Source organism: Phacochoerus africanus, chromosome 1 (assembly GCF_016906955.1).
Source record: "Phacochoerus africanus isolate WHEZ1 chromosome 1, ROS_Pafr_v1, whole genome shotgun sequence".
Lineage (NCBI taxonomy): Eukaryota > Metazoa > Chordata > Mammalia > Artiodactyla > Suidae > Phacochoerus > Phacochoerus africanus.
The window spans coordinates 84,988,892-85,006,170 of record NC_062544.1 but is presented as its reverse complement, the minus strand read 5'-3'; the positions used below and the strand labels follow the sequence as shown (position 1 = coordinate 85,006,170).

General features: G+C 40.0%; 1 protein-coding gene across 4 annotated transcripts in view; it reads left to right on the top strand.

Moving 5' to 3' along the window:
- TBC1D5 (TBC1 domain family member 5) overlaps window positions 1-17,279 on the top strand; it is a 537,689-nt gene that overhangs the window by 191,847 nt on the left and 328,563 nt on the right. For all 4 annotated transcript variants that reach the window (XM_047768951.1, XM_047768932.1, XM_047768961.1 and 1 more), the window contains one exon: window positions 4,812-4,943. In XM_047768951.1, the coding sequence (XP_047624907.1) occupies window positions 4,847-4,943 (97 nt within the window). In that variant the 5' untranslated portion in view covers window positions 4,812-4,846. The remainder of the gene's footprint in view (window positions 1-4,811; window positions 4,944-17,279) is intronic.

Here is a 17,279-nt window from a genome sequence, read left to right as displayed (position 1 = left end):
TTATGCAAAGAGTGGCCATTTTTTTCTTTTCCTTGTTCCTAGTGTCATCATCTGTTTAATATAATTGACCAAGTTATTATGACTCTTTTATCTTTTCAATATTGCTCATTCTTCCTGAATTCCTAAGTGTTGAATTATAGTTCTCTTGATTTTATGGAAACCTGACTGAGTAGTTTAATGGCCAGAGGTGGTGTCTGTGCATATAAAATAGAGCAGTAACCAGTGAAGGCTGTATGATAACACAGGTATGGTCACTAGGCTGATGAGCTGCTTTCCCAGTCTTTGCATTTTGAGAATGTGTTCAAGAGAACTCAAACCATATGAGGACACGCTGTGGAGAGCTTTTTGTCAGGCCACATTAACTCTTTATAATGCTCAATTTTTTTCTTGGTTTATATGGTCACAACTGCCACTTCCTATTACTTTATAGCACTTGGATATTGAAAGCCAAACATATTCCTATCTTGTAATATAAAATATCTAAGTCCACCTGTGAACTTTCCATATATTCTACATGTTTCTGGTTATGTATATCATTTATGAATATAGTATTTTATAGTGGATTGTTGACCCTAAAATTTTTATTCTAATAGCCTGGAAGTTATAAGGACTAAATCTGTTTTAATTTGATTATTGTTCTTAGTATGTAGACCCTTATTATGGTCCTATATCTGTTTAGTAGACAACACTTGAATAATACAATTATGTGGTTGGTAAAAATGAATTAGGGTTTCAGGGTTTTACCAATGGGTGATATTTAATATTGAATGACATGTATTAAGACAAATGCTTTTATATATAATTTATTTGGCATTGTAAATGCATTTGTCTTGTGAGGAACAGACCCCCTGTTGTTAGATGAAGTATTCTGGAAAGGTTTGGAGTAAATAAATAATAAAACTACTTTGATATACAGTCTAACCAATATTAAATATTAAGACTTATAGATGATTGATTTTAATACTTAATTAACTTAAAGTCCAATGTAGCACTTTTACATTAAAGACTGACAGAATTTAAAAATGGAGCTTCATCCTTTCTCTTTGTTTTCTTTCTCACTTTTTCTTTTCTTCCTCCTTTACTACTTCCTTCTCTTTGTTATAATTAAGACTCAAAACATCATTGTTCCTGACCATCAAATTACCTGTAGATAAAATATTTCTAAATAAACAGGTTCTTTTTTGCCAGGTCTATAAACAATGTTCCATTACTTCTTAATTATAAGAATATAGCTTTTATATAACTATAGAAAATATAGTTTCTTGCTTTTATAAGCAAGATGTCATATTTTAGGTTGTATACCCTTTGTGGTAAATGCATGCTATCTTTAACAGACACTCATTCATGCTGTATTTTCTCCTCTTTTTGTAATTGTGCTCTGGAAATTGTTCATTTAAGCTCTTTGATACACTTTTCTTATAGGAGATATCTTTATATAAAGTAATATTACTCTGTCATTTCAGTGTTTGATTTCTAAGTTTACCATCAGTCAAGAATTTAAATGAATGAAATATGCTTATATGAGCTTTTTGGAATATGGATGTCTTCAGAAGCCACAATTCAGAATGCTAATTCTATGCTTATGTATTAGAAACAGTGAAAGAATGAATATAAGCTTAAATACATAGAACTTCAGATTCAGAGGGAATAAACATTTTTCTAGAGGTTTGGTTTATATGATGCCATTTTGAAAGAGAGAATTTTGTTTAACTGACCTGTTGTTTTGTCTGTATACAATGCTCATAATATGAAATTTTCACTTAAAGACTGCTTGTATTGCTTTAGTTTACATGGAGATACCTTATTTTGAAACTTAAGATACTTTAAAACTGTCTTCCAAGCTTTAGTACTAAACTCTTACCGTTTCCTTAGATATTAACTATTTTCCACCCTTTCTATTTAATAGATATTAACTATTTTTCATGAGACTTCCCTTCTTTTAGACAGATTTTTATCTTAAGATTTAATATTGCCAAGAATAAGACAACGTCCTTAAGTTAGTCTTGGATTTTAAATGGCCAGTTCAGCCTAATGTATCACTTCCTGTGATACAAAAAAGACAGCAAAAAAGACCATATTGCACAACTGATTTTGAATTTTGTGAATTTTAAGCTCATGTGAAGCAGGAAATTTAAGTGTTATTTATAATAAGTATAGCCAAGAAGGTATACCTCCTTTCTCAAGTCTTAGAAGGAATATTGCTGTGCTTTCTGAATTAGAGAAAATAAGACTGCCTTTATTTATTTATTTTGATTCTTTACTGTTTTTGTCAGTCAGGGAAATTCTAGAGACAGGTTGGTATTATTTAAGAAAACTGAAATCCATCAATTATATTAATTATCTTAAAATCTTCAGACCAAAAAAATTTCCCCTAACTTCTTTATTTGAATTTTTATAAATATTTTCTTATAGTCTGATATTTATGGTACAAAATTTATTCATACTAGTTATTAAAATAAATACAGATTTGTTTAAGACTCTTTCCTGTCCTGCTTGGTAGTGGTCTTATACTTTTGGTGGTTGTTGTAGTCGCAAAACACAAACTGGAAAACTTTTTTTAAAAATTTTATTGAAGTATAGTTGAGTTACAGTGTTGTGATAGTGTCTTTTGTACAGCAAAGTGATTCAGTTGTACGTATACACACATCCATTCTTTTTCAGATTCTTTTCCCTTATAGGTTATCGCAGAATATTGGGTAGAGTTCTCTAAGCTCTACAGCAGGTCTCCACTGGCTAATCATTTTGTAAGAATGACTTAAGAAAATTAATTTACATTTGAAAGCAACATTATGTTGTGATTTTATAAGGTAATCACAATTGCCATAAGTTAATCACAATTGCCATAAGCAACAAAGTTTAAGTATGCTAAAAAGCTAAACTAGCCCTTTGTATTTAAAACAAACGAATAAAAAACCCTCTTGCCAAAGTGTAAAATTACATACTCATTTTGCTTGGACTTGCTTTTCCAGTTTAGCATTCCACATTTCCTCTTCCTATCATGTCCCCCGCTCTTGAAATTGAAAATAATATGTTACTTATATTATTTTGGATGAAAATTAGTGAACCCAGTCTGTTTTTTGAAAGATTCTGATTTCAGAAGGTCATTTGTACTTTATGTACATAAAAAAATTATAAGTAGTTAGGACAGCTTGGAAGTTCAAAAAAAAATGTAATTTCGGAGTTCCCGTCGTGGCGCAGTGGTTAACGAAACCGACTAGGAACCATGAGGTTGGGGGTTCGGTCCCTGCCCTTGCTCCGTGGGTTAACGATCCGGCGTTGCCTTGAGCTGTGGTGTAGGTTGCAGACGCGGCTCAGATCCCGCGTTGCTGTGGCTCTGGCGTAGGCTGGCGGCTACAGCTCCGATTCGACCCCTAGCCCGGGAACCTCCATATGCCGCGGGAGTGGCCCAAGAAATAGCAAGAAAAGACCAAAAAAAAAATGTTATTTCTAAAAAAAAAAAACCTTAAAATTGGAATTATTTATAGAAATGAGACTCTAGAGAGGAAACATTTAACATGAGAAAAAAAGACATAGGTGATTATATAATCTTGCCCTTCTAAATGTAATGCAAGAGGCAAAATCCATAAAGGAGATATATATTTGGGTACATAAAAATTAAAAAAAAAGTTACTGTGTCCACAAAAACTATATATAATTTGAAAACAGACACACTGAGAAAAATGGCACATGACAAAGGTTTAATATCCTTAATATTTCAACCATGTTTACAGATCGTGAAGACAATCATAATAATAAGCTCCATCCACAAAAGACAATAACAAATGTCGGAGAAAACATAGGAAGTCTTAAGTAATTTCACTAGTTTTCAAGAAAATGCAATATAAAATTTGAATATCATATGAGTCCAACAAAAACAAAAACAAAACAAAACAACCCAAGGAATTACTCATTCCTACTGTTGATGAGGGTCCAGGGGAAATGAACTTTTCTATTTATATATATATCTTTCTAGAGCATAATATGCCAAAACTTCTCACAAAGTCTTATTTTTTTTTAAATACATGTTTTTTGCCCAGCAATTATGCTTATAGGAATTTATCCTAAGGAAATAATCATGGATACAACACAGAGGTATCACTGAAAGATATTCATTGTGAAGCTGTTTATAGTTTTGAGCAACTGAAAATATCCTAATTGTGTACTAATAAGGAATTGATTGCATCAATTGTTATAGCTACCTAAAAGAATACCAGGGATCCATTAGAAGTTATAATATCGACTTTTTTAATGGGAAAGGAAATACTCTTGATAATTAATTTATATAATCAGTATATTTAGCATGATGGATCACATTAAAGCTATATGTATTTTATATACTCAGAACAAAGACAGAAAGAATACATATGATAAACCGAAGTGTTTACAGTGGTTTTTTAAACTAATACAATTATGGGTGATTTTAGTTTGGTCTATTTTCTATATTTTGAAAGTTCAGATTGTAAATGTGTATTATTTTGGCAGTAAAATGAGGGATATTCTAAATGTGACAATAATTTAACTTACAGTTCAAGTTTTTGTGCAGAAATTTATTGAAAATAAATGAAATTGAACATTGAGTTAAAGGTTACCGATGAAGTTCAGATTAGGGAGAAATTGTTGAAACAGGAATTTTGTGCCACTCTTTCTCTCCTTTGCATATGTCTACCAATGTGTAGTAACAGTCCCTGGAGCCAGTGGAAAACTTGTTGATGTTTGTAATGCTCTCTTAATCATTTTGGTTTTGCATTTATTCCCAGTCACAGCAGAAAGAAAAATATTCATCATTTTTCTCCATATTTTTCATCTCCCAGGTAGTCACTTTTGGTGACAGTGTCCAGTTCTCAAAATGTATCATTCCTTATCTGAAACTAGACATCCTCTGCAGCCAGAAGAACAAGAAGTGGGCATTGATCCTTTGTCTAGCTACTTAAACAAGCCTGCAGGTGAGTTTTGTATGCAGATACTTTCTGAGGTCACTAGGAAGCCTGGCAGAGGGATTCCAGTTAGCCCTGCTTGCTTTGAAGAGCAGGGCAGCTTTAAGAACATTTTTTTGGATAGATATAGAGTGCTGAGACATGATGAATACCACAAAATGTCAACTTTTGATTATAGACAGATGCATTAGCCATAGCCAAATGTTTAATGCACTGTCATTCGTTTTTAAAAAAAATCGTAAATAGTTTATTGCTTCAGCATAAGAATGTTGAAATGCAGAATGACCTTTGTCAAACATCTTTTAAAGAAGGCTAAGCTTTTAGGAGTTCCCGTCATGGCGCAGTGGTTAACGAATACGACTAGGATCCATGAGGTTGCGGGTTCGGTCCCTGCCCTTGCTCAGTGGGTTAATCTGGCATTGCCGTAAGCTGTGGTGTAGGTTGCAGACGCGGCTCAGATCCCGCGTTGCTGTGGCTCTGGCGTAGGCCGGTGGCTACAGCTCCGATTCGACCCCTAGCCTGGGAACCTCCACATGCCGCGGGAGTGGCCCAAAGAAATAGCAGAAAGACAAAAAAAAATAAAAAAAAATAAAATAAAGAAGGCTAAGCTTTTAGTGTTGATTTTTGCAGGGATTTTTTTCCTCCCTTCAGGAAGTTGAGATTATTACAGAATAAAATAATTGCTTCATATGTTTTTTAATAATTGAAATTTGGGTTGTACTTATAAAGATCTATTCATTAAAATTTTTGGGGTCTAACCTATAAAAATGTATTAAATGTGTATGTATCAAAGCTTTGTATTATTGTCTCAGTATCAGTAATAGCATAGTATCTTAGAAGGAAACAATGACTGTGAGAATTCTTGAAACCTTATCCTTATTTCAACTAATGAACTAAATATTTGATAAAGTTTCACCCATTAAATATATATATCACGATTATAAGATCTATTTTAACAAATCATCATTAGGCAAAGTTATTCACATATGTTTTATATATTTCAGATACAGTTTTTCTATTTTGATATAAAGGTCTGCCATTAACTCGTGTTTGGGGAATTTAAGAAGTTACTTGATTCCTTAAAATAGCTATTTCTTTAGTATGCAAGCTCTTGAGTTTATGCAATATGTTTATGTTTTCTGTGCATCTTTAATACCTTCCACATCCTACAAATGCCATTATTTTTAATGAAAATAGTATACAACTTATTTTTGTGGTTTTATTTTTACTTTTATATTTCCTTTTATTTAGACTACTGTTTAAGGTTTTGATAATACTAGCATCCAGTTTGTTTTAGCATTTGAAGAATTTCAATGGTAAGACTGATAACAACCTTCCCTAGAGATATTTTTTCTTAAATGTAATATCTACAAGAGGAGTTCCCATTGTGGCTCAACAGTAGTGAACCTGACTGGTATGAAACCTAGGTTTCATCTGTGGCCTTGCTCAGTGGGTTAAGGATCCGGCATTGCCTTGAGTATAGGTTGCAGACATGGCTCTGATCCTGCTTTGCTGTGAATGTGGTGTAGGCTGGCAGCTGTAGCTCCAGTTCGGCCTCTAACTTGGTCACTTCCATATGCTGCAGGTGCGGCACTAAAAAGTAAAACAAAAACAAAACAAAAAACCTATATAAGAAGTACTCATGATTAAATAATTGAAATTTTTCTGCAGGCACTTCTATAAGTGAATATTTTAAAAGTGAATGTATTTTTGTGTTACAAGTATATAAAATATTTTCACCAAAATTTTTTGATTTATGTACTTATTTTAAAACATAGATTTTTGTTTTTGCTTTTTTTCCCCCCCTTAAGTGCATTTTTTTCCCTTTGGACCAGTTCATTAAATACTGAGGTCCTTTTTTTTTTTAAAGGTTAAAAAACATTTTAAATTAATTTTCTCCTTTATTGTTTGCAGGGATGAGTAGTTACCTTTAGTGAAAAGGCTTTTCGTTTATATCCTAGCCAACATTTCTATGACATACAAAGTTATTAGGACTGAATTGATGTTTAAAAGTGCCATTAATTCATTTACCCCAAATGTTCATTAACAATGTAAATGTATGCTGATGTTCTATGAGACAAGGAAGTGACTAATGACTCTTCCAACTAACAACACTTAAAATGAATAGAAACTTTAGATAGCTAATCTTGAAGTAATCAAGACCCTCATTCAGCTTGGCATCTCTGTATGCTCTAAAACAGCTGTCAACTGTTAAAAATATATACAAAACACACATACGCACACGCACATGCAGAAAAGAAAGATATGTAAATATCTAGTTCTTCAAAGCCATAAAGGTTACTAACCGTAGTGGGTTTTGTGCATTGTATATGTAAATATTTTATATAAAGCATCTATTTCATCTTAGGTTTTCTTTTTTGCAGAAAATCGTGTGTTGCATTTTAATGGGGCTGTCATATTTACTTGAAAAATCATCACCTTTCTAGCATGTTTATTTATTTTAATATATGTCTTTCACGGGGTTTCCCACGTATTTGAAGCCTATTACATGTTTTTTTCCCAAAAGGAAATTTGTAAGTAGTCAAACACTGGACTTAATCAGTGGTTTCCCTCTGTAGAAATCACCTTTTTTTGTTTGATTTTTTAGAAAATCCTTTTATATATTCTATAGGTAAACAATAAGACTTTGATTTTCTCAAATCTGAATTTTAACAGTTATAGAAAAACCGTACATTACTGAATTAACTGATTCTGAATATTCTGGAAAAGATTAGCAGAAATAGCCACATAAGTTATGACAGAAAACTGTATATCATAGATTTATTTACTTTCATGGATGTTTAATGAAAGTGGGTGAGAGCAGAAAAAGGAACTGTTTAAATATGTACATGCAAAATCTTAGAGCATATTTTCCATGCGAATTAAACTTTTAAGTGCTTTTTTTTTCAAATAGGAAATAGCCTAGGAAGTATGACATTTTCTCTGCATTCTATTGAATTTGATAATATATAGAAAATTGCCATCTTATATTCCAAGATATCAAAGGGTATTAATTAGTAATTGACAAGTTACCTGTGATTCAAATGGAACCATTAAAACAAAGCAAAAGTGTTTGTTCAGCTATTCATAATTATTCATTCTTAGCATGTAACTTTTAATGATCTAATTAAATGAAAATGTAACCATTTTATTTTATACTGAAGACAACAATATCACGGTTTAGGGAAATTTAACCTATTAATAAAGTAATATTCTCCGAATGACCAGTTGTTTTCCCAAGCCTATAACAAGTTGGAATGTTGCTAATGATGAAAGAACATTTTCCTCTATTAGGTCTCTTTTGAGAATAGCATTTTGTTACATATAGCCAGAGTTTTTAAATTCAATTTTATATGCCTTCTTAGTTACAGCTTTTATAGTATTCAGATAATTGCTTAATGTAATGCTTTTTTATATAATATCTGTTTCAAAGCTTTCTTTTTAGTGTCATGTATAAAATATTTAGTAACTTAAAAAAAAACCAAGACATTAAGAATTTTCTGCCTACCACATTTTTGCCTTTTGTAACTTTTGTCCACTTCTTTGTTCTTATATCATAAAATTTTACGACTAGAAGAGGCTTTGCTGATGAATAAATTGGTAACAATTAAAATAGTTTACTGGAGTTCCCGTCATGGCTCAGTGGTTAATGAAGCCAACTAGCATCCATGAGGACATGGGTTGGATTCCTGGCCTTGCTCAGTGGGTTAAGGATCCAGTGCTGAGCTGTGGTGTAGGTTGCAGACACGGCTTAGATCCCACATTGCTGTGGCTCTGGTGTAGGCCGGAGGCTACAGCTCTGATAGGACCCCTATTCTGGGACCCTCCACATGCCGTGGGTGCAGCCCTAAAAAGACAAAAAATAAAAAAATGAAATAGTTTACTGAAAGTGATATGTCATAGGACTTACACACAGAGAGGAGGGACACCGAGACTTATTTCCAGGAAGCAGTATTTATTCGTGCCTTTTGTATCCAAAGGCTGAGCCCCGAAAGCAGCAGGACGTTGCCTTATATACCTCTGCTAGTTTTCCCGCTACATCTTGGTCCCTTTGTCTCCCTTATAAGGTAACACACATTCTGTAAATTGCGATATGTAACATGTTCATGTTATATAATTGAGACTGCGCTCAGGGGTACCAATTATGTCATCCTGCCACAGAGTTGCGCAAGCACGCACAGATGCTGGTTGCACACATTGCCTTCCCTTCATTCTGGGAGGGCTACCTATCACATTCCTCCCTTTGATGCTCGGAGCCCCCTTTGGTTTAGGGGTTTCTATTTTCATAACCTCATTATATGTGTGGACTTTTTTTTTTTTTTTTTTGACCATGGCCTCAATGAGGCTGGAGAAAGACCTTATAACTAGGGGCGGTAGACAGGGTAGGAGATGAGGCAAGCCCCCCAAATTAAAAACACAACACTTATGGCGGTTTCCAATCCCCCAAAAGTTGAAAACTATTTCCCAAACAAATTTTTAACAACCTCCTATAACCTGCTGATGCAGTTTAACATATAGATGGGAGTATGGTATCCTTAAGACCTGTCCTCTGCCCAGGTGGCTGGGCCATAGTATTGGATTGTGTTCTGGGGGCCACTTGTCATCCTTCCAGTTGCCAATCTGTAAGGCACGTCGTTTCCATTTGGGTCCCTCTGCCCTCGTACAGTTGAATCCCCAGGTGTTTTCCCCTGGCCAGTGGGAGCAAGAAGAAGGATGGGTGAATAGACCCTAGTAAACAGGACCAGTATGGGGGAAGTACAGTATAGGCTATCCTCCCGCATATCCAGTGTAGCCTTCCTGGGACCCACCATTCGGTATTTGTATCAGTCTCATCCCAGGCCTTTTGGAGATGAGAGAAATTAGACAAAGGGTGAGGATTGGATTCAGGATGGTTTGAGGATCCCCACCATTGGGTCTTTTGAGCAGTTGCATTATAGAATCTTTGGCCCGGGCACATCAGGCTCCCAACAGTAGTGTTAAACTGTCCTCCCCATCAGGCAGGACAATTCTTCCCTATGATTGAGGTTTTGAGAAGCCATATCCCAATGTCAGAGCTGGGCATCTTGTTTCTGTGTAGGGCTCATGAGGATCCAGTTCTCTAGCCTCCCAAGGCCATTGATCTTCCATATTAGTTCCTCCACATACATAGCAAGAGGAAGCCTTTAGAGTCAGGGCTATAGTTTCTGTCAAGACCAGAAACAGAGTATTTTTGTTGTTGTGACGGAGATGGGGGGAGGGCTCCTTTCTATTGTCTCATAAAAGGAATGAGAGGTTTTTTGAGTAGTTGAGGCTTGAAGCGGAATTGTGACCCTTTTAAAATACAGTTGGGTTCTGGGATCCTTGCCTCATCCATCTGTACATATACTGACTCCGTAACCCTGTTTCCATCATAATTCTCCTGGATCAGAATAGTAAAATTAATGGGGTTGCAGGCTCCCGATTTACAGTTGGAATCAGCTGTACCCTTTTGGAGGAGTGCTGTATCATCGCCTGGGAGTTTCCCCATATTTTCCCAGCTTTTCCAGGTAGCCCAGGCAACATTATTCCAGGATGGGCAAAGCTTGTGGTAAGTGTCTTCCTCTCATTCTGGGCACATATATTAATCATTTAGGCAGTACTCTCATTCCCACTGTAGACCCCCACATGGTATAGTATAAAGTGACCAGGTGTTGCCAGTGGCCTTGCAGACATCAAATAACATTGACACAGGTGGGTGGGGATTAGTTATTTTGGCCCTACTGATGAGCTGAATTTCTTGGGAGGCTAATCTCGGGAGTGTTGGATATCTAACCATTCCTTAGTAGGGGAATACTGTGGGTCAAAACAAGTGTATTGATTCCCCTGCTGGCAGATGGAGTAGGTGGTCCTGTTGTGGTTGCATGTCCCCAAGATTCTTCCCTGACAAGCAAAATGGGTGTGGTAAAGCAAAGGCTTTGTGATACCCTGGCCATGTCATGTAGTACAGATGCATGGATCACAAGTTGGGGAACTTGGGTCAAAAATGGGAGCCCAGGAGTTCTCATTGTGGCTCAGCGGTTAGTGAACCCGACTAGCATCCATGAGGACATAGATTCGATCCCTGGCCTCGCTCAGGGGGTTAAGGATCTGGCGTTGCCGTGAGCTGTGGTGTAGGTTGCAGATGCGGCTGGGATCCTGCATTGCTGTGGCTGTGGTGTAGGCTGGTAGCTACAGCTCTGATTCGACCCCTAGTCTGGGAACCTACATATGCCTCAGGGATGGCCCTAAAAAGACCAAAATAATAATGATAATAATAATAATGGGAGCCCATATCAGAGGCAACCAATAACAACAAAGCATCCTACCCACAAGAGGAAAGAGAGAGCTATCAGGAACTTTTCACCACATTTACAGTTGGCTGGAGCAGTCTCTGCCAACCCTATGGCAAAGATTAGGGCAAGGATTGAAGTAACAGGTTCAAGGGGTGGCAGTGAATCACAGTGAGAGAACCGAAATGGGGGACAAAAACAGTCTATTATCCCGTGTGGTAGACGATTCCTCAAGCTTCTGCCATACATAGATTAGTCAGCTTCCAGGGTTACTAAAGCGGGGCTGTCGTCCTCATGGGTCTCTGGAGCTACAGCTTGCTTCTTTTGGATGGTCAGCTTGCATGGTGTTGAGAGATCAGGGACCTATTCCTAGTCTTGAGATGCTGGTTTTACTCTGCTGTGGTGAATCCAAGAAGCCACTTCTGCCGCCTTTACTGCAGTAGGGCTGAATAAAATAACAGTAAATGGGTCCCTCCAAAGAGGTTTTAATGGCGGGTTATTCCCATTTTTTTTTAACCCATATAGCATCCCCTGGTTTGAAGGGGTTGTTGTCTACGGTTAGGCTTATAGGTAACCGTTCTCTAACCCAATGATGGAGGGTGGCCAGGGTGGAACCTAGTGCTTGCATCTGTTGCCTCAGGGTAAGGTTTCCTAATTCCTTTAAGTCCCCCCTTATACCCTTAATGAGAGGAGGGAGACGCCCATAAAGGATTCCATAAGCGGAAAAAATGCTGTCCGTTTAGTAGGGCTGGACCTAATCCTTAACAGAGCAATTGGCAACAGTTGGTCCCAATGTAAGTGGGTCTCCTGACACTATTTACTTAACTGTAATTTTAGAGTTTGGTTCATTTGCTCCACTTTCCTGTAGCTCTGAGGATGATATACCGTGTGTTACTTCCAGGTGATCTTCAACCCCTTTGCCACCAATTGTACCACCTCAGCTGTGCATGCCAGCCCATTATCAGATCCCATGGTGATTGGGATTCCAAATCAGGGAATGATTTCCTTTAGGAGAAATCAGGCCACTTCAGGTGCTTTTTCTGCGCAAGTAGGGAAGGCCTCTACCCAGCCTGAGAATGTACACACAAAGACCAGCAGGCATTTATAACCTTGGACTCAGGGAAGCTCAGTGAAGTCCATAACTATATTTTCAATCAGGGCCCTTCCAATACTCTGTATTCCAGGGGTGGCCCTAGGTCCCTGATGCAGGTCATTTTGGGCACACGTTTCACATTGTTTGCATATTCTCTGGGCTATGCCGGAAAGCCAAGGGATGTAGAAATGCTGGCCCAATGTGGCCTCGAGAGCCGTTCAGCCAATGTAAGTCTCCTGGTGAAATTGTTTGACAAAGACTGGGGCTAGGGCCTCAGGAATTGCTATTCGACCATCTTCAAATTTCCACCATCCTCTTAGGAGGTAGTTCCCATTTTCAGTTTTAAACCAAGTGTTTTCATGTCATCAGTAGTTAGGGTCCCATTTTGCCAGTGGACTAGGGAACATTGTGGTGGTCAGAGCCGCTGGTTCCATTGTCCTCTTGGTGGCTGCGAGTTGCTTTTCGATCTGCTGTAAAGTTTCCCCGAGTGACCATTGTCCCCTCTTGATGTCCCCAACAGTGTATAACTGCCACCTTTCTAGGGGCCCACAGAGCATCTAAGAGTTTAAGGATTTCTTTTCCATATTTTATGTCCTTTTGTTCTGAGTTGAGTAGCCCCTTTTCTTTATATAGAGCCCCATGTACATGGAGGGTGGTGAAGGCATATTTGGAGTCAGTTATGTATTGACATGTATTCCTGCTGCCAGGTGGAGGGCTCGGGTTAGTGCAATCAGTTCTGCCTTTTCTGTGGAAGTCCCTTTTTTACAAAGAATACCCAGCAAGGCATTCTCCCTTTTTTACAAAGCTACTGCCATCGGTGACATATTCATCATCTGGGTCTTTGAGGGGCTGGTCTGTTAAATCTGGTCAACTGGAGAATATTTCATCCATGACTTAAACGCAATCATAATCTGGCTGATCTGGCCCGACAGGTAGTAACGTTGCAGGGTTTAGGGTCCTCACTACCTCTAGGTAAATGCGTGGGTTTTCACATAACATCCCCTGATATTTGACCATCCGGGTGTTAGTCAGCCAGAATTGTCCCTTATACTCCATTAATGTCAGTACCAAGTGTGTCCCATAGTCAATTTATCAGCTTCTGACACTAAGAGAGCTGTGGCTGCAAGTGCCTGCAGGCAGAGTGGCCATCCTTGGGCAAGAGAGTCTAGTTGCTTGGAAAGGTATGCCACTGGACAATGCCATGACCCCAGCATTTGAGTTAAGACCCCTACCACAACACCAGTATGTTCATGCACGTACAAGAAGCAAGGCTTGGAGGTGTCTGGGAGTCCCAAGCTAGGCACGTTGGTGAGGGCCTGCTTGATCTCTTCAAAGGCCTTTTGTTGCCCTGGTTCCCACAACAGAGGTTCCTGTTCTCCCCTCTTTGTGGCTTCATAAAGAGGCTTTGCCAAAATGGAGAAGTTGGGTATCCAGATTCTACAGAAACCTGCAGCCCTGAGAAATTCTTGAACTGGGATTGAGCAGACAGCCTGCTTTCTCTCTGGGCTGAGTTGACGTTGACCTTGGAATAGGTGGAAGCTAAGGTATTTAACTTTTTATTGAGAGATCTGGGCCTTTTTCCCTGAAACTTTGTAGCCAGCTTCCCATAGGAGGGTGAGGAGCAGACATGTCCCTTCCATACAATTTTCCTGAGCTTGTCTGGCCAGTAGTAAGTCATCTTCGTATTGGAGCAGTGTACAGCCATACAAGTCTGCTGGGAATGCTTTTAAATCAGAAGCTAATGTGGTGCCAAAGATAGTTGGAGAATTTTTGAATACTTGAGCTGGCCCTTGTCACCATTTTCTGGATTTTCCCATTGGAAGGCAAAGATTGGCTGGCTTGGAGGGGCCAGGCAGATGCAGAAAAGGCATCTTTGAGGTACAGACGTGTAAAGAAGGCAACCTGTGGGGATAAGGCCCAGGAGAGTGTAGGGTTTAGGGATGACTGGGTGCAGGGTAATGGTGGCCTAGTTTATTTCTCATAGATCGTGAACTGGCCGGGAGTCGTCTGCCCCTTGTTTTTGAAGCAGCAAGAAAGGTGTATTCCAAGATGACTGGCAGGGTTGGAGGATTCCATACTTCAGGAGTCTCTCTAGATGTTTCTGGATCCCTATTTGTGCTCTGTGGGGAATGAAATATTGCTTTTAGTGGGCAAGTTTGACCCTTGGTTTTAGCTCTACTACTATTGGGGGTATGTTTTGGGCCAGTCTAGGGGGGGATTGTCTTCAGCCCATACCCCAGGTAGTTTAAAGGGAAGCTCTGTAAGACCGTAGAGGTGTCATTCTTCCCCTTGGGGAACCGTTAAGAGTCATGACCTTTGCCCCTGGCTTTCTTAGAGTCAGGGTTGTTTGGCTGTGGGAGTCAAAAGTTATCTGGCCTGTAGCTTTCCCAATAAGTCCTCACCCATCAAAGCCACAGAACAGTTGGGGAGGAGTTCCCGTCGTGGCGCAGTGGTTGACGAATCCGACTAGGAACTATAAGGTTGCGAGTTCGGTCCCTGCCCTTGCTCAGTGGGTTAACGATCCGGCGTTGCCGTGAGCTGTGGTGTAGTTTGCAGACGCGGCTCGGATCCCGCGTTGCTGTGGCTCTGGTGTAGGCTGGTGGCTACAGCTCCGATTCGACCCCTAGCCTGGGAATCTCCATATGCCGCGGGAGCGGCCCAAGAAATAGCAAAAAGACAAAAAAAAAAAAAGAGAACAGTTGGGGAGATACAGGAATTCGTGAATGACTTCATGTCCCCCCAAAGTACCTCGTCTAGGCAGCAGGAAGGGGCTTTGTGTTCGATTGCCCGTGGCCCCTATGATGGTGGCTTGCCTCTGTGAGAGTGGGCCCGCAGGCTGAGTTACCACTGAGTGTTCTGCCCAGTATGTACCATGAAGTCAGTGGGCCGGCCCCCTACATTCATTCAGATCATAGGTTCTTGGGGGCCTAGCAAAGTAGAGCCTGATCGGTCCTAGTCCTCTTTATAGTCTCCCATAGCAGCCAGCCCTAAAAAATCATTTTGGGGGGCCCCAGGTGGCTGCTGGGTCAGCTGATATTAGCCCCAGACCACCTGGCCTCTTCTTCTCTGCTAGGGGCCTGTTTGGGAATCATCTGACAGCTGGGGGCACTCTTTTTTCCAGTGGCCTTCCTGGCAAGAGTAGGCACGTTGGTTCCGTCCCAGTTTTGGGCTCGGGCGAGATGGTTCACCTTGCTGGTTTCTTCCCTGACCTTGGCCCTGACTCAGCAGGAAACCTCTCCGGGAGTGTTCTAATCAATCTACCAGGGCAGCAGTGAGTAGATTTTACCTTCTTCTTCATTTATCCATCTGCTTCTCGTTGGGCTTCTTGGTCTCAGTTGACAAATACCTTTGTTGCAACCTCTAATAGTTGGCTGGGCATTCATTCCAGCAAAACCCTGTAACTTCTGCAGTTTGCGTCGGGTATCTCCCTGGGCCTGGCTGAAAAAGGCTGTATTAACCATTCGTTGATTCTTGGTGGCTTCTGTGTCAAAGGGGGTGTAAAGGCGGAATGCTTCACATAGCCTCTCCTAAAATTGACTTGGGCTCTCTCCAGGTCCCTGGAGCACCTCTGTGGTTTTGCTCCTATTCATAGTCTTTTTTCCCACTTCATTCATGCTGTTTAAAAGAGCCTCTTGGTAACACTCGAGCATTTGAAATTTCTGAGCATCATTAGTGTCCTAGTGATGATCCTCCTCAGGGAACTGGCTCTGGGCACAAGCCTGTGCATTTATTATCCCGGCCAGGGTGTGTTCTTCTAACCATTTTAAAGCAGCCTGAGTGATTTGGTGGTCTTCTTCAGTGTTGAATAGGGTAAGGAGTAGTTGGCGACAGTCAGCCCAAATGGGCCTGTGGGTCTGGATGATGGATTGCATTAGATCAATCATCTCATCGCCTGAAGCTTCTCTGTATAGGAGGGAGTATGATTTTTCCAATTTAGGAAATCAATGGTGGTGAAGGGTTGGTACTCAAAAACGCACTGGCCTCCTTGAACATGGCCTTCCTGATCAAAATAAATAGGCCCTCTAGTGTCTCTCAGTGTTATCTGCAAGGCTCCCTGGTAGTGTAGTGAAGAGGGTCTGCCTCTGCTGGCCTGACTTTCCAGTTGCCTTTGGCTGGAGTATATGGGGTTAACACTGGAGGCTTGGGACAGGCAGCGACTGGTGGGTGAGTCAGGGAGGGGGCGCTCTCAGGGGAGGCAGCTGGAAGTGTGGATGGCAGTGGAGGGCAATAAAGTGGGGGAACTTCCTCTGGTTCCCCAGATAAAATGGACTTCTTGGGTTCCAGTCGGCATTTTGAAGAGGCCATCATTTGAGCCATCATAATTTTACAGTTCTCTTCCAGACAGGCTTTCAGCCAACGTGGCTAAGAGAGGACTATGTCTTGCCAGCAGTCAATGAAAGGGAATTGGTCCCAGTGCCCTGGGTCCTCTGTGATGACTCTAAACACTTTGCTAACTATCTAATGACCCGTTGGAGGGCCAAGCCACCCCAAACGAAGGCCAATCTGTCTCACAGAACGTCCAAAGTTTTCTGGGAGTCAACTTAATACCGTAATCTCCTGAATATCCCTTCTTGAAATTTATTTTTTTTAATTATAGTATTTTTTTTTCTTTTTTGATTTTTTTGGTATATGGGGGTTTCCTGGCTAGGGGTCCAATCAGAGCTACAGATGCTGGCCAATGCCAGAGCCATAGCAACACCAGATCCAAGCCTCTTCCGGCAACGCTGTATCCTTAACCCACTGAGTGAGGCCAGGGATCAAACCCACAATCACATGGTTCCTAGTTGGATTAGTTTCCACTGTGCCACGATGGGAACTCCTTGAAATTTTTTATCATACACTCTAAGGAGGTATGTTTACTTTTTTTGCCACCCATTTCCTCCCCCTAAAAGATGACAGTCACACACCAGAAGGGAAAGGGGAAGCAGTAAACAGTCACTTCCTCTGTCTCTGGCTGCTCTCCTG